An 18,134-nucleotide genomic window follows, 5' to 3' on the forward strand; every position below is an offset into this window, starting at 1 on the left:
ATCTGGAAAAAGGTATATATGTAGACATATAGTTGTAGTATACAGGTATAACATTTTATGAACATATGTGATGTACACAAAAAATACAAATACATAGATTAGCTGTTTCTTTGTTGTATTTGGGCAAGATATTTGTCTTTTTTGTGTAGCATGCAAATAACCAAATTAATTGATGAAATTTTAAACTTACTTGAAGAATACACATGTGTATTTATAGAAAAAACAATTCACATTTTTTGAAACTTCTGTTTTTTTTTTTGAAAAAAAAGGACGCCACTCTCGCCTTTTCAACCATTATAAAAGCTCAAGTTTTAGGGAATTTACTAGAGTTCTCGTAGGAGCTATGGTACAAAAAAAATCACACGGGCGTGCCTGTGTACCAGGGATGGAGTGTGTAGCTACTGGCCTTGGAATATGTAAGTCTAAGCATTTTAGTATGGGCCTGCTTGCTATTTTTCTTGAACCAAGTGAGTACAAGTACCGATCTATGGGATTTTTTCAAGCAGACGCAAGAGAATTGCGTGCTTTTTGATATTAGAAGAAGGGATAGAGTTTTACAATATGTTACAATAGCACTGGCAGGACAGAGCAGTCCACAATAGAAAGAAAAGAAAGCTAAGTTACTCCTGTCGCCAACCCACCTAATTTAGCTCTTGTCCACGTTTGAAATTCTTCGTTGATGCCCCGGACTACCATGTGAGTCATGGTTGCAACACATGCATGGGATCATCGAGCAACTGTTGCCAACCCTGGATTTATGGAACCGCATTTAATTCACATATTGGAAAATTTGGCAGAACTCTAGTCACAACACATGCATGATCAATCAGGTTAATGGAGTATGTATTTTTGTAAATTAGTAAGTTTACTTTATCCCCGCATTTATGGGATAATTTACGTACGTCATTATCGATATTTTCTTAACATGGTTACAAATGAATGAATGGACAATGGGGAGACGTACGCGTTTGAATAAGCAGCCAGGTTTAGTTCAAATTAAACTACCAAATTAAATTGGCAATATCAGCTAGAACAAGCATATCTTGTTAATAAAGATGCATTGCCTCTTGACTCTTGAGAGAATACTCCTACAACTTATCCAATTTATTACGACAACACAAAGTTACGCGCCTTTCTGAACTTCTATATACGGTTCTGGTAATGGATCTTGACTCTTGATGATCACGGGGTCAACATTTATATTGAAAACTGTGTAGTCTCTTTTGTTGTTGAACATTTTCATGTTGATTAGTTCCGAGCATTTCTATGTAAAGAAGATTTGTAGTGTGATCATGCATCAACCTATGGACGTATATTTCCCGCATAAAAGAAACTATGGACGTATATACTTAAAGTTGTAATTTGTAAATGTACGTACGGAAGTCCCTTCCGAGCATCTCTGTGGTAATCAAAGAAAATCTGTGATGATGTATTCATCAAGCTATGAGCTAGCACCTCCTATGTTATGAACGTGTAAAGTTAAAAGTTTTAAGTGGACACCAAAGAACAGATGGGCACAATTAAGACCGGGGTTGAAGATGTGCTAGCTATTCGATCACGTTAACAAGCACTAAATCATGCAATCCCATCCATATATGTAACAGTAATATCTTACCATATATCACTATTTCTCGGCACCCTGCAGCCTGCTCATCTTGGCCGATCCTCCACTATAAATCCACCCGTCCTCCCATTTGTTGAAGTCGCCAAAGCCAGCAACTTCACTTTGCTAGTTTTATCCTTGTGTTGCCTGCTTGCTTGCTCTAGGCGGCCGGCAATGGCTCGCAAGAAGGTGACCCTCCAGTACATCCCCAACGACTCGACCCGGCGTGGCACCTTCAAGAAGCGCCGTCGGGGCCTGATGAAGAAGGCCAGCGAGTTGGCCATCTTGTGTGACGTCAGGGCGTGCGTGCTGGTGTACGGCGAGGGAGAGACGGTGCCGGAGGTGTTCCCATCGCACGCTGGGGCGGCGAAAATCCTGAACATATTCAGGAAGATGCCGGAGCTAGAGCAGTGCAAGAAGATGATGAACCAGGAGGGCTTTCTCCGCCAGCGCATCGACAAGCTCCGGGACCAGGTCCACAAGTTCGGGCGCGAGAGCCGGGACCGCGAGATTAGGGTCCTCCTGCACAAGGCCATGCGCGGCAGCCTCCCTGGCCTCGTCGGCCTCAACATTGAGGAGCTCACCAGCGTCGGCTGGAAGGTCGAAATGCTCCTCAAGGGCATCGGCGATCGCATCGCGAAGCTCCGGGGGCAGCCGCCGACTCCATACCTGACCGGCAACTTGGACATGGGGTCTTCGGTGGTATATCAGTCGCCGCCTACGCAGGAGGGCTGTCTTGACATGGTTAGATCCGGAGGGGACCTCGGTGCTCTTGTCTGTAGTGGCTACTCTGGTGGCCACGATGCCACAAGCACCAGCGCCAGCGTCGGCTACTCCGACGGTGATATGATGCAACCCTTTGATCTAGGGTTCGGTTGGCAGTGGGGCACCGATCTTGAAGCATCTTCGAGTCCTTTCCCTCCCATGTAGGAGGAAGATGATCCACAGAGTGCACGACCAGCTACGTGAGTCTCGTCTTGTGTCGATTGCTTATCGAGACATGCATCCTTTATATGTTTTGTTTACTTCATCACAAAGGGCCAATCCCGTCTTGGATCTCTCTTGTCATGTCGTGTCATGCGTCATTGTTCCATGGGCATAAAATCTTTATTTTATTATATATAATTTGAGGCTCTTTTTAATCAAATCATATGTAAATTCATATAATTGGAATTATCCGGACCATCCAATTTACATAACTACTCTATTTCATCCATCAACTTGTATGTCGTGTCGTGTTATGTATCATTGTTCCATGAACAGAGTCTTTATTTATATACCACTCGCTCCATCCTAAAATAAATGACTCAATTTTAGTACAAAGTTGAGTCACTTATTTTAAAACGGAGAAAGTAGTATATAATTTAAAGAGAGGCGCATTTTGGAGGCCGAGCTGCATGGTGGCCGTTATCTCAACCGAAAATTGTCATATTGGGGTCTATGCCTTCTGACTTTTCAAGTGCTATACCCTGCCTATTTAGGAGAAATACACCTGTGCCATTCTCTGGTGTTCTTGATTTGTACGTGGGCCTCCTTTTAGGCTGATGCTTGCATGAACATGATGTGCCTTCTGCGTGTATTTGAGCTGGTACCGGAACACCCGGTTTACTTTTTTTTTTAGAATCACAGCGCACTTTATTGCTTAAGTTCAATGTTTACAGGGATACATAAATAAGCAGGTGGTGCATCAAGCCACACATGCCTACCTATATCAAGAGATGTAGCTATATGTGCTAGTCTATGAGGCTCCCCATTACATTCGCGCTGTTCATGACTAAAAAGACAAGCCCTAAATAAATTGCTTCGTTCTTTGATCTCATGAAACACCATACAATGTCCACCAAGGTTCTTTGGTGCTTTGATTTCCCGGACGACTCTCAGACAGTCAGTAGCAATATGTACTCTTTCCAGGTCCAGGTCCTCACTCAACGCTAGTGCTTCTCGACATGCAAGTGCTTCCAGGGTTTCTGCATCAGAGATGCCCTCAAACACCACTGCCGAGGCCCCTTGGAAACGCCCTTGTTCATCCCGGCATACGGCCCCAACAGCCCCTCTGCATTGCTGTTACGGCATATCTCTCTCAAGGTAGTTTTGGTGATTGATGACAACATGTTTGCGGACTAATCATGTGCTTTGAGTAGTTCACAGATTCATCCCTGGCACGAGACGTTTTTCTTTCCTTCGGAGTGTCTTTCAAGACGGTGTAGCTCTTTCGTTTCTCTCTCGGTGGACTAGTTGCGTAGAGGGCACCGTACTATCAAGAGGGGGTCCGCTGGGGTATTGCATGGGTGGAATCAACACGTACACATCAGCTTCTCACCCTCCGAGCTCTTCCATTCCATTGAAGAGATCTCTCCTCTTTTCTTTGTCCTGTCTGGGTCCCAGCGGTAGTACCGCTGAGGAGCCACAAGCGGCAGTACCGCTCCGCAGCGGTAGTACCGCCCGTGACTCCACATCAGTAGTACCGCTGGGGTGCCTGGCACCACCGCCTCGTCCTCAGCCTCTTTGGAGAGATCCGCTCTCTCTTCTGTGTCCCAGCGGTAGTACCGCACTACCAGCGGTAGTACGCCCGAAGGGTCACAAGCGGTAGTACCGCCCGTGACCCCGCTGCCGTAGTACCGCTGGGCTGTCTGGCTCCTACCGCCTCGACTCGAGGGCTCTTTTTCTCGTGTCGGGTTTTGCGGCACTAGTTGCGGTTGTAGAGGCGGTAGTACCGTTTCAGGAGCGGTAGTACCGCCCTTACCACCGCGGTAGTACCGCGTTGGGTCCTATTCCCTACTAGTCTTCTCAGCGCGGCAGTACCGCTGGCTGGAGCGGCAGTACCGCTGACCTAGCGGTAGTACCGCCCCCTCTTAGCGGTAGTACCGCCCTGTGCGGGGCTGGTTGGTGGGGGCAACGGTTGGATTGTTGCCCCCACTATAAAAGGGGGTCCCCTTCTTCCCTTTGACCTACCTCTTCCTCCTCAAGCTCCATTTATTGCTCAAGCTCCATTAAATGCTCCAAGCTCCATTTTTGCCCGATCTATCTCTCTAGCCAATCAAACTTGTTGATTTGCTCGGGAGTGGTTGAGAAGGCCCCGATCTACACTTCCACCAAGGGATTTTCGATTCCCCCACTCATCCCTAGCGGATCTTATTACTCTTGGGTGTTTGAGCACCCTAGACGGTTGAGGTCACCACGGAGCCATAGTCCATTGTGGTGAAGCTTCGTGGTTTTGTTGGGAGCCTCTGATTAAGTTGTGGAGATTGCCCCAACCTTGTTTGTAAAGGTTTGGTCGCCGCCTTCAAGGGCACCAATAGTGGAATCACGGCATCTCGCATTGTGTGCGGGCGTGAGGAGAATACGGTGGCCCTAGTGGCTTTTTGGGGAGCATTATGCCTCCACACCGCTCTAACGGAGACGTACTTCCCCTCAAAAGGAAGGAACTTCGGTAACACATCCTCGTCTTCACCGGATCCACTCTTGGTTATCTCTTACCTTTACTTGTGCAAGCTCTTTAGTGTTACTTCTCTTGCTTGCTTGTATGCTTGTTGTTATTGCATCATATAGGTTGCTCACCTAGTTGCACATCTAGACAACCTACCTTAATGCAAAGTTTAATTTGATAAAGAATAGTTAAAATTGGTAGTTGCCTATTCCCCCCCCCTCTAGTCAACCATATCGATCTTTTCAATTGGTATCAGCGCCTCGTTTCTTTATTAAGGACTTTACCGTCCAAAGAGTATGGTTGATACCGTAGACGATGTGGAGGAACACTCCGGTGTGAATCCGATCTCGTCTACGGGCGATGGGGGAACCTCGGTCTCTCATGAGGAGTTCAATATGGCCTTGGAGACATTGAAAACCTCCATGACGACCGAAGTTGAAAGCATGTTTACTAAATTTCTTAAGGGGCTTAAACTATCCACCGCGCCGTTGAAAGTGGGTGACCCCGCCAACAAGGTGACGGATGCTATCCCCGACAAGGGGGAAGCTAGTAGTGAAAAGGCTCCTTCTTCTAGTGGTAAGAATGACACCGGCATCTTTGCCCATGTGGAACCACCACTTGTTTATGGTGGACCGGTTCCTTCCACTTATTTGAATCATGCCGGTCCTTCCCCTAAGATTGTGAAAAATGAGGACTTTGATTCTTGGGTTTACCGCTTTAAACGTCATTTAAATTATGTGAACACTAACCTTTGGAGAATCATTGAACAAGGTTTCTATCCACATGATCCAAGCAACTTCACTCCTCGAGAAGCCGCGGATAATCAATTCAATGAGAATGCTATCTTCATCATTCAAGATGCAATTCCACCCGAAGACCTACCTCATCTTCATCCCTTCACCTTGGCCAAAGATGCATGGCATTGTGTTGTCTCTCTTTACCGGGGAAGCGCAAGCATTCAACGCTCCAACTATGAAGTGGTACAAGATGAGGCCGATGAGTTTGCAATGAAAGAAGATGAAGAACCTCGTGAGCTTTATCGGAGAGTAACCAAACTCGCGGTCTCACTACGAGATCACGGGAGCAAGGACACAGATGACAATTGGATCAAGCGAAAATTCCTTAAGGCAATGATGCCCTATCACAAGGCCATGTCCTCCGTCATTCGTCAAAGACCGGACTTCCACACTTTGACCTCAAGCGAAGTGTTGGATGATTTTGTGGCCATGAACATTTTGGACAAGACCGCCGACAATGCGGTGCTTCGTTCTCAAAGGGCAAAGAGGCCTAGCCTTGCATTGAAGGCTAAGCTCACCGTTGAAGAAGAAGAAGGGGAAGAAGAGGAGAGCAACCCCAAAGATATGAAGTATGCATATCATGAACACATGGCACTTGCTTCAAGGCAATTTTGGAGCAAGAAAAACTCTAGGCCAAACTTTAGCAAAAACAACTCAAGTGGCACGAAAAGCAAGCAACGTGTAAGGACTTGCTACAATTGCGGCAACCTGAGTCATTTTGTTGTGGAATGCCCATATGAGAAGAGGGAAGACAATGGTGGAAAGCTCATCCGAAAGGACAAGGCCAAGTCGTTCCCCAACAAGAGCAACTTCACCAAGAAGACTCCTCCCAAGGCATTGGTGGTACAAGAAGAGTACAATGAGGATGATGATGATGATGATGAAAGTGATGAGTCGGTTGCCATGGCCTCCGTTGCCATTGCGACGACTCCACGGGTATCTCTCTTCGACTCACCCAATGAGAGCATCACCGCCAAGTGCCTCATGGCTAAAGCCACCAACAAGGTAACCTCCAACATCAGAACTACAATCATTAATCATCCTTCTCCGGCGGATAGCATTAATGAACTTGATGAAGATAATGTGGAGGCTAATGAGTTTGAGGCCTTTATGGGCAAACTCAAGGGAAAATCCAAGAAGCACTTTGTTGCTCTCTTGGAACAACTTGGTGAAGCCAATGACATGATCGAGGCTCATGAAAACACCATCACTAAGATGGAAGGGCATAGTCGTGACTATGCCGATGAGATTTTGGATCTTTCCAATGCTCTTGAGGAAGAGCGTGGTCTTCGTTTGGCTCTTGAGGAGTCACACAACGTTGATCATGCTAAGTTAAAGAAAGATTATGATCATGTCCTCATTGGTTCTCGTGTGCTAAATTCCGAGAAGGCCAAACTCGGGGTTGATCTTGCTAGACTCAAGGAGGAGTTTGATATACTTGACAAGGCCCACAAGGCCTTGAAGGGTATTCACGCTAGTCTCAAGGAGTCTCATGATCAACTCCAAGTGAAGCTAACTAAGGAGAAAGCAACATTTCCTCATATGGTTTTAATTGACAATGCAAATGCTACTAACCCGTGTTGTGAGCATATACATCTTGTTGAGGAAAATGCTAAGTTGAAGGAGCAACTTGAGAGAGGTCTTGCGACTTGCATACAAGGCAAGAAGAACCTCAACGATCTCTTGATCAACCAAAAGGGAGTTGTGGCCAAGGAAGGGGTTGGGTACGTGCCCGACTCCAAGAACAAGAAGAAGAATGACAAGACCAAAAGACCACCTCCTCTCATGCAAACCTTTGTGAAGGAGGGAGAGAGTGCCTCCGAGGAGAAGAAAAAGAACACTACAAGGGGCGGCAATGTCAAGAAGGGCAATGCCACCCCTACCAACAAAGCCGGCGATTTTAACCCTTCTTATGTGTTATGCCGTGCTAGTGATGGGCATGTTTATACCAAATTTGTTGGTTCTCTTCATGAGTACATTGAATGGTCTATTTGGATTCCAAAGTCCCTTGTTACTAACATCAAAGGACCCATTACAAAATGGGTACCTAAAACCAAGCATTGATCTCTTGTAGGTGTTTGCTTCCGGTGGGGGATCATGGTTGCTCGATAGCGGAGCTACAAATCATATGACCAGAAGCAAGGACTTGGTGGTGGATGTGCACAAGGTTCCATCTATGCCCACCAATATCGAGTGGGGTGACGCCTCATCTTCTAAGGTATTGGGACTTCGCAAGGTGGTCATCTCTCATGATCTCACGATCGAGAAGGTCATGCTTGTTGAGTCCCTTGCATACAATTTACTTTCGGTTCGTCAACTTGCAATCATGGGCTTTGCCACTTTCTTTGATATCGATATCGTGGCCCTCTTGTGGAGCAAGACTCTTAAAGTAGCCTTTGTTGGGCATGTCGAGAACGGTCTATACATGATTAACTTTTCGAAGCGACCCACTAAAACCGCGACATGCCTAATGGCTAAAGTTGATGTGGGATGGCTTTGGCATCGCCGTTTAGCCCATGTCAATATGAGATCTTTGCAAAGTCTCCTCAAGGGGGACAATGTCCGTGGACTAACGAATGTTAGTTTTGCTAAAGATCATGCTTGCAGTGCCTGTATCGAAGGAAAGCTACATGAGAAGGCTCACCCTCCCACGACTGTCATTTATTCGAAGAGGCCTTTGGAGCTCCTTCACATGGATCTCTTTGGGCCTCCTTCCTTCGATAGTCTTGGAGGTAGAAAGTATTTCTTGGTGATTGTGGATGACTACTCAAGGTACACTTGGGTGTATTTCTTCAAGAGGAAGAGCGAGACCTAACAAACCGTCATTGACTTTGCAAATAAAGCACAACGTCAACACAATGCAAAGATCTTGACAATAAGAAGTGACAACGGCACCGAGTTCAAGACCTACACATTGCATGAATTTCTTAGTGATGAGGGAATCAAGCATCACTATTCCGCACCCTACACCCCTCAACAAAATGGTGTTGCGGAGAGGAAGAACCGGACGTTGATGGATGCGGCAAGGACCATGATGGCGGAGTTCAAGTCTCCGTACAACTTTTGGACCGAAGCCATCAACACCGCGTGTCATGCATCCAATCGGCTCTACCTCCGCAAGGGCTTGAACAAGACTCCATATGAGATACTCACCAGTAACAAGCCCAATCTCAAGTACTTCCGGGTATTCGGGTGTAAGTGTTTCATTCTCAAGAAAGGTGTTCGGTTGTCTAAATTTGAGACTAGAGCTTATGAGGGCATATTTATTGGCTATGCTACAAACTCTCATGCTTACCGTGTCCTCAATAAATCCACGAGACTTATTGAGGAGACGTGTAACATGGAGTTTGATGAGAATAACGGCTCCCAAGTGGAGCAAAGTGGCACTTGTGATGTAGGTGATGAAATTCCTCCCCAAGCCATAAGAAGAATGGTTGTTGGCTTTATCCTACCCATTGAGGAACCCCTTGTGGCCGAAGGAGAAGGACAAAGCTCCACTCAAGTGGAGCCATCACCAACCCAAGGCCCACACGCTTCCGAAGAACAACATGAAGGCCCTCATCCTCAAGAACATGACCAAGGGCAAGATCACGCTCAAGACGGTGTTGACTCATCAAGTGATGCCCAAGGTCAAGTTCTCTCCTCCGAGAAAGTTCAAGAACAAGAACAAGCCCAAGACGACGCTCAAGATTATCAAGTGACTACTCGTCTCACCCCCGAGGAAGAATTAGAGCGTCGTGCCGCCAAGGTTGCTTCCAAGCTCTCCACCAAGGATCATCTCATGACGAATGTGCTTGGAAGCTTAAGAAAGGGGGTAAGCACTCGTAGACAATTAGCAAATTATTGTGAGCATCATGCGTTTGTCTCTTGTGTGGAACCCCACAAGGTCTATGAAGCGCTAGAAGACCCGGATTGACTCAATGCCATGCATGAAGAACTCAACAACTTCGAGCGCAACAAAGTGTGGAGATTGGTGCCAAGACCAACCGGGAATCACAATGTCATAGGAACCAAGTGGATATTTAAGAACAAGCAAGATGCCCATGGGATTATCATTCGCAACAAGGCTCGTTTGGTAGCACAAGGCTACTCCCAAGTCGAGGGTATCGACTACGGTGAAACCTTTGCTCCCATTGCTCGTCTTGAATCCATTCGCATGTTGATTGCATATGCTTCTCATCATAACTTTAAGTTACAACAAATGGATGTGAAAAGTGCTTTTCTTAATGGTCCTATTAATGAGTTGGTTTACGTCAAGCAACCCCCCGGGTTCGAGGATCCCTACTTTCCCGATCATGTGTATCAACTCAATAAGGCACTCTATGGCCTTAAACAAGCCCCACGTGTGTGGTATGACCACCTTACCGAGTTGTTACAAGACCGTGGTTTTGAAGTTGGGCTAATCGACCCCACTCTTTTTACCAAGAAGGTCAAAGGGGAGTTGTTTGTGTGCCAATTATATGTTGATGACATTATCTTTGGTTCTCCTAACAAAGCTTTCAATGAGGAATTTGCCACTCTCATGACCTCAAAGTTCGAGATGTCCTCCATGGGAGAGTTGAAGTTCTTTCTAGGGTTCGAAGTGAAGCAAAGAAGAGAAGGAACCTTCATCAATCAATCCAAATACACTCAAGACATACTCAAGAGATTCAAGCTAAGTGACGTCAAGCCGGCTTCCGCTCCAATGCCCACCAAGTGCCAACTTGACTTAGATCCCAATGGTAAAGTGGTGGATCAAAAGCTATATCGTTCCATGATTGGATCCTTGCTTCACCTTTGTGCATCTAGACCGGACATCATGTTGAGTGTGGGAATTTGTGCACGGTTTCAAGTCGCACCTAAGGAAAGTCACTATGTGGCGGTCAAACGAATCTTTCGATATTTGGCTCATACCCCAAACTTTGGCTTATGGTACCCAAGAGGATCAAACTTCAAGCTTGTAGGGTACTCGGATTCCGATTGGGCGGGAGACAAAGTGGATAGGAAGTCCACTTCCGGAGGGTGCTAATTCCTTGGTTGCTCTTTGTTAAGTTGGTCTTCCAAAAAGCAAAGTTGTGTGTCTCTCTCGTCCACTAAGGCGGAGTATATTACAGCCGGTAGTTGTTGTGCACAACTCCTATGGATGAGGCAAACTTTAAAGGATTATGGTGTCACTTGTGACAAAGTGCCTCTTTGGTGTGACAATGAAAATGCCATCAAGATCTCTCTCAACCTGGTGCAACACTTCAAGACGAAGCATATTGAGCTTCGGTATCACTTCATCCGGAATCACATTAGGCGAGGAGAGATCGAGCTCAACTATGTCAACACTCATGAAAACCTTGCAGATATTTTCACGAAGCCCTTGGATGAAGCAAGATTTCGCGAGTTAAGGCATGAGCTAAATATCATTGATTCGAGCAATGTGGCTTGAACCCTTGCACACCCCACCACGCTCAATTTGCTGTCTAGTTTAGGTGTAGGCATAGACATAGGGGGAGTGTTGTTCTCTTAATGAACTCTCCCTCTCCCCCATTATGCATAAATTGATCAAGTCTTTCACTTTAGCCATTGTTGATGGTACTTGTGTTTCAAAGACGAGTTTTGGTCATGGGCCCAAGGTTAAAATCTTCGCGGCGCCATACCTCTTGACTCAAACATAGGTGGCCTCGGCCACCGCCCTCTTTTGAAGAGGTGTGTCTTGGTCGTTTGCTGGTGTGCTCTCTTTTCTTGCCGTTTTTTTGTTTTTCCTTCGAGCAAAAGCCATGTTGTTAGGTTGCCGTGGCGTGCTGGGAGGTACTACTGCTGGTGGTGCGCGGTACTACCGCTCATAAGCGGTACTACCGCCCCCCAGCACGGTACTACTGCTGAGGGACGGGACCAGGGGGTTATATCAGGGCAGGGGGAGGTTTCTTCTCCCCCATACCCATTCGCTTCGCCCCCTCTTTCCTCTTCCTCTCTCCAGCCTAAACTCGCCGCGGGAGGGCTCCGGCGGATCTCTGTCTCCGGGGCGTCCCTCTCCATTTCCTTTGGTGGAGTCGATCCCCACCTCGTCCTCTTGCCATGGATGCCGGTATTGCCCCCGTTCTTTTCTCTCCTTTTGTCTCGTTTTCAGATCTTGTTTCTTAGGGGCAATGGTGGTTGCATCTCTAGATTTTTGGCTAAATCTAGGCTTGAGTTGGTTGGAGAAGGCAACTAGACTATCTCGATTAGAGTTTGGTAGGAATATTTTTGAATTTGGCAGGCCGGTAGTGCCGGATCTGACCACAGTAGTAGGAAACCGCTGTTTCTCTGCCTCGTGATGTAGGAAACCGCTGTTTCTCCGCCTCGAGCAGTAGTACTGCTCTCGTTGGAGCGGTACTACCGCTTGACCTCGAGCGGTACTACCGCTCTCTTTGGTGCGGTACTACCGCTTGGGCGGTACTACCGCGGGCATGTCACGGTACTACCGCTGCATGCCAAATTCCATCATATTCCTGCCTTACCTTGATCCTTTTTGTTGTGTTTGTTGGCTTATGCTCGTTCTTTCTGGTTATTTTGCGTGTTCTTGTGTTTGGCTCCAGGTGATGACCATTCTGAGCATCAAGCTCGCCGTATCAACCCCGGGCGTGCAACATCAAAACGCTACCGCACCTCTGAGCCAGCCGGTGGTTCCTCGAGCACCCAACCGCCTCCAGCAAGTGCATCCGCAAGTGTTCCTCCACCTCCTCAGCAATCGAAGAGATCCGCCAACAAGCCAAAGGGGAAGACTGTGACTGAGATGACCAACAAGGAGTTTTGGGAAAAGCGTCGCCGCAATCCCTATGAGGTGAACCAAGAACCCACTTTGGTCAACCGCCCGTTCTGGAACCGTTTTCAGTTTGCCATCTATTTTGATGTGATCAAGGCCAAGAAGAATCTCTTTGTTGATGTTCGCTCCATTGACACTGATGCTATGGAGAAGGACCCGGAGTACTTTGGCGAAGCCCTTCACATGTGCACTCAGCTGAACATTCTCAGGATCATGCAATTCAACAAGGATTTCGACGCAGATTTGGTGGCCCAATTCTTTGCCACCGTTCATCTTGGGACAGATGTCGACAGAACTCTGACATGGATGACCAATGGCAATCTGCTTTCCGTCAAGTGGAAGGCTTTCATGGAGTTACTTGATGTGGTGGATCATGGGCTTGAGACTCCAGTCGGTTTCCGCCCTCACCGCAATGATACGTCCACCCACAAGCAAGCCCTTTGGCCCTACTGCACTGTGAAAGTTCACCCAGTGACTGAGAAGAAAACCTATGAGTTGTCTCCGTATCTGGACATTCTTCATCATATCTTCCGTGAGATTCTCTTTCCTCGCATCGGGAATCTGGATATGGTCCACTCTTATCTCGTGGACATGCTTCTGTTCTGTCAGCATGAGAAGGAAGCAAACACTGGAGAGAGACTGGATATTTCTCATGTCATGTGGTCTGAACTTCTCTCTGCCGTGTCTGAGCACAAGTGCCCGATATATGGTCCATTCATCATGAGGCTCATTGAGAGGGTCTGGGCACAGATCTATCCCAGAGTGTTGCTAGAAACTAGAGACTTGGTTTCTCATGAGATCAAGCGTCTGAGGAAGAAGGACAATTGGGTCACCCCAGCGCCTCAAACAGGGGGTCCGTCTGCTGCTGCTGCTGCCAGGGGGACCGAGGGTGGGGCTGCCACTGATGATCACGAGGAGGACTTTGGGCCCTCTAGTACAGAACCGCCGTGGGCACAGAAGCTTAAATGCAAGTTGAAGAAGCTTTTCTGCATGGAGTCTCATGGTCAGTACATGACTCATGTGGCGGAGAAGCATGCCAGGATGCGCCACAAGGAGCTCATGCGTCAGATGGGAGCGACAGTTGCCAGTGGATCTGAGGGTCAGATCACTGAAGAGGAGGAGTGGATTCATCAGCATTGCCCTTGGACCGACTCCGACGCCGAGCAGTTTTCGACCAACGACGGAGATGCAGACGATCATGCTGAGATATGATGTTCGAGATCCTTAGCTTGCCATCACCTGGAGTCGTAGCGTCGCTCTTTTTCCCTTTTTGGTGTCTCGCTGCCAAAGGGGGAGAGAGTGTAGGGATTTGTGTTGCCGAGCTTTGAGTTTGTCGTCGTGTCGTCTTGTGTTTTCTTGTGTGTTCTCTCGGTGTCTTTGTTTGGTTTGGTTTGGTGCCCGTGAGACCTAAGTTCTAGACATATGGTGTGAGACATATGCTCCCTATCGCTACCTTATTACTTATGTCTATTCAGTACTGTAGTATATTATGAGTTGCATGCTTGTCCTGTTATATACTCTTCTCTCATGTATCTTGTGCTTAGCTTTGTTGGACTATAAAATATAGGGGGAGTGTTGATCCGGATGTGTGTGTCTTGCTTTCCTTTTGCTCCTCTTTCTAGGCGCACACATTCTGGGGGAGCCCGTCTATATTTTGTAGTTCTTAGTTTTCTCGTTTATATCTTTTCCTTGCGCAAATCCCAAGTTGTCATCAATCCACCAAAAAGGGGGAGATTGTTACGGCATATCTCTCTCAAGGTAGTTTTGGTGATTGATGACAACATGTTTGCGGACTAATCATGTGCTTTGAGTAGTTCACAGATTCATCCCTGGCACGAGATGTTTTTCTTCCCTTCGGAGTGTCTTTCAAGACGGTGTAGCTCTTTCGTTTCTCTCTCGGTGGACTATTTGCGTAGAGGGCACCGTACTATCAAGAGGGGGTCCGCCGGGGTATTGCAAGGGTGGAATCAACACGTACACATCAGCTTCTCATCCTCCGAGCTCTTCCATTCCATTGAAGAGATCTCTCCTCTTTTCTTTGTCCTGTCTGGGTCCCAGCGGTAGTACCGCGCAACCCAGCGGTAGTACCGCTGAGGAGCCACAAGCGGCAGTACCGCTCCGCAGCGGTAGTACCGCCCGTGACTCCACATCAGTAGTACCGCTGGGGTGCCTGGCACCACCGCCTCGTCCTCAGCCTCTTTGGAGAGATCCTCTCTCTCTTCTGTGTCCCAGCGGTAGTACGGCCGAAGGGTCACAAGCGGTAGTTCCGCTCCGCAGCGGTAGTACCGCCCATGACCTCGCTGCCGTAGTACCGCTGGGCTGTCTGGCTCCTACCGCCTTGACTCGAGGGCTCTTTTTCTGTGTCGGGTTTTGCGGCACTAGTTGCGGTTGTAGAGGCGGTAGTACCGTTTCAGGAGCGGTAGTACCGCCCTTACCACCGCGGTAGTACCGCGTTGGGTCCTATTCCCTACTAGTCTTCTCTGCGCGGCAATACCGCTGGCTGGAGCGGCAGTACCGCTGACCTAGTGGTAGTACCGCCCCCTCTTAGCGGTAGTACCACCCTGTGCGGGGCTGGTTGGTGGGGGCAATGGTTGGATTGTTGCCCCCACTATAAAAGGGGGTCCCCTTCTTCCCTTTGACCTACCTCTTCCTCCTCAAGCTCCATTTATTGCTCAAGCTCCATTAAATGCTCCAAGCTCCATTTTTGCCCGATCTATCTCTCTAGCCAATCAAACTTGTTGATTTGCTCGGGAGTGGTTGAGAAGGCCCCGATCTACACTTCCACCAAGGGATTTTCGATTCCCCCACTCATCCCTAGCGGATCTTGTTACTCTTGGGTGTTTGAGCACCCTAGACGGTTGAGGTCACCACGGAGCCATAGTCCATTGTGGTGAAGTTTCGTGGTTTTGTTGGGAGCCTCCGATTAAGTTGTGGAGATTGCCCCAACCTTGTTTGTAAAGGTTCGGTCGCCGCCTTCAAGGGCACCAATAGTGGAATCACGGCATCTCGCATTGTGTGCGGACGTGAGGAGAATACGGTGGCCCTAGTGACTTCTTGGGGAGCATTGTGCCTCCACACCGCTCTAACGGAGACGTACTTCCCCTCAAAAGGAAGGAACTTCGGTAACACATCCTCGTCTTCACCGGATCCACTCTTGGTTATCTCTTACCTTTACTTGTGCAAACTCTTTAGTGTTACTTCTCTTGCTTGCTTGTATGCTTATTGTTATTGCATCATATAAGTTGCTCACCTAGTTGCACATCTAGACAACCTACCTTGATGCAAAGTTTAATTTGATAAAGAATAGTTAAAAATTGGTAGTTGCCTATTCACCCCCCCCCCCTAGTCAACCATATCGATCCTTTCAATTGTGTCTTCGTCACAGCTCTGTCGACGTTGATCTTGCAATGTCCTGTGAGCGGAGGAACCCATCGAGGCACCGCCCGAGCTGCCCCATGCCCGGTCTTGGTCTGCACATCTAACACCTTAAGCTCCTCCAAGTATCTGCTAATGAATAGATGCGTCGACAATGGACTTTGGAATTCATGCTCATGAATTGCTTTCCTCCGGGCATACCATATTGCCCACAAAGTGACTAACACCTCGATAAACTTCTTGTTGGACAGAGTCTCGCTCATCCCGAATAACCATAACTTTGCATCTTGTGTTTCATCTCCATATATCGGAAGGGTAGAATCATCATCCCGCAGCGCCCACACACTTTTTTCCATATTACAATCCAGTAAAGAATGTCTCCATGTATCATTTGCTGCGTTACACAGGGAGCAGACCTGTGGTGGCCATTTGCCGTTGTGCACGTACCTCTCCCGTCGGCAATGATGCCTTGGCCAGCCTCCAAGCAAACATACGTAACTTTGGCGGTATTTTTGTGCTCCATAGCTTCTTCCAACCCTTCTCCTCCTGCTGTAAATTGGAGTTTCCCGTGTCACCACTCAGCCAAGCTTCTCTCTATAACTTAGTATCAACGAGAAACTTATAACAAGATCGCACCGTAAAAAATCCATGTTGATCGTAATGCCATGCCTAGAAATCATGAGAGTTTGAGTGACTTAATGGAATCTTTCGTACCACCTCGACGTCCATAGGCAGCATATAAGTGTTTAGCTTCTGAACATCCCATTCTTTTGTTGCTGCAGCTATAAAGTCAGCTACCTTCTCAGGTGGGTTTGCAGCCGCTGCACATATTGGCCGCAGCATGAAATCACGTGGTAGCCAGCCATCCTCCCATGCATTCGTATCTGCTCTGTTTCCTATGCGCCGGATCAAGCCCAGTTTGAGTACTTCCTTTCCTTCATGTAAAGCGCGCCATATCTGAGATGGATTTGTTTCCAACTCTGCATCAAGAAAGTCAGTAGCCGAAAAATACACCGCCTTGAGTAGGCGTGAACTCAGGGAGTCTTGATCTTGTGTTATTCTCCACGCTTGCCGAGCCAGTAATGCTAGGTTGAATATCTCCATATCCCGGAATCCCAAGCCTCCTCTATATTTTGGCATGCACATGGAGTCCCAAGACACCCATGCCGTTTTTCGTTCGCCCCTTTTGCTGCCCCACCAGAACTTACGAACCATCGACGTGATACACTCGCACAAGCCCCGTGGCAATTTGAAGACGGACATGGAATATGTTGGTATTGCCTGCACAATAGACTTAATTAGCACCTCCTTGCCACTTCCTGCTAACATCTTCTCCATCCAGCCTTGCACACGCTTCCATATGCGCTCTTTGATATATGAAAACATTCCATTCTTTTCACGTCCCACATCTGATGGTAACCCAAGATATCTTTCATTTAGCGATTCAGTTGTTATCTCTAGTACAGCTTTCACTGATTCTCTGATCACCGTTGGGCATCCTTTACCAAAGTATATTGATGATTTTTGGGTGTTAAGCTTTTGTCCCGAAGCTTGACAATGTCTGTCCAGAATCCCTTTGAGGGCAGCGGCCCTTTCACTTGTTGCTCTACTAAACAGTAAACAATCATCTGCGAACAAAAGCATACTGATTTTTGGTGCACTTGGGCTGATTTGCAATCCCTCGTACTCTCCTGTTGCACAAGCATGGCGCATTGAGCTGGCACCGGAACACCCGGTTTACATTTGTTATTCGCTATGCCGCACATCTGCTGGGCTGACCCACTTGTTGCCGGGCCTTGCACTAGTCAGCTCCTAACTACTACTAGCACTTTGTTCAAAAAAAACTACTACTAGCACACCATACGCGGTGTAAACAAAAACTAGCACATCATATGTTGTTTCTGTTTTTTCTTTAGTTCTCGTTGTTTCTATTTCTCATAGCACACCACACATGTATGTGTGCATGAGTCATAGAGGGGGGATGTGCATGAATACACTTCGTTCCAACATATATATTTTGAATAAACAAATAACTATTTATATATATATATATATATAAAGTGAAAAGACGGTCACATATTGCAAGAATAAAAGTGTTCGAGAATACATAAAGTTTTTCATTCAATTTTGCAAAATTGGTTGACATCATTACTTATACACCCG

General features: G+C 47.2%; 1 protein-coding gene across 1 annotated transcript; it reads left to right on the forward strand.

Moving 5' to 3' along the window:
- The first annotated feature begins 1,774 nt into the window (after positions 1-1,774).
- On the forward strand, positions 1,775-2,533 carry LOC125546712 (agamous-like MADS-box protein AGL80). Its single transcript, XM_048710868.2, has one exon. It carries the CDS (start codon positions 1,778-1,780, stop codon positions 2,531-2,533), a length of 756 nt encoding a protein of 251 aa, XP_048566825.2. The 5' UTR covers positions 1,775-1,777.
- The last annotated feature ends 15,601 nt before the right edge of the window (positions 2,534-18,134 follow it).

This window comes from Triticum urartu, chromosome 3A (genome assembly GCF_056163025.1).
Source record: "Triticum urartu cultivar PI428250 chromosome 3A, HENAU_Tu73, whole genome shotgun sequence".
NCBI classification, from domain to species: domain Eukaryota; kingdom Viridiplantae; phylum Streptophyta; class Magnoliopsida; order Poales; family Poaceae; genus Triticum; species Triticum urartu.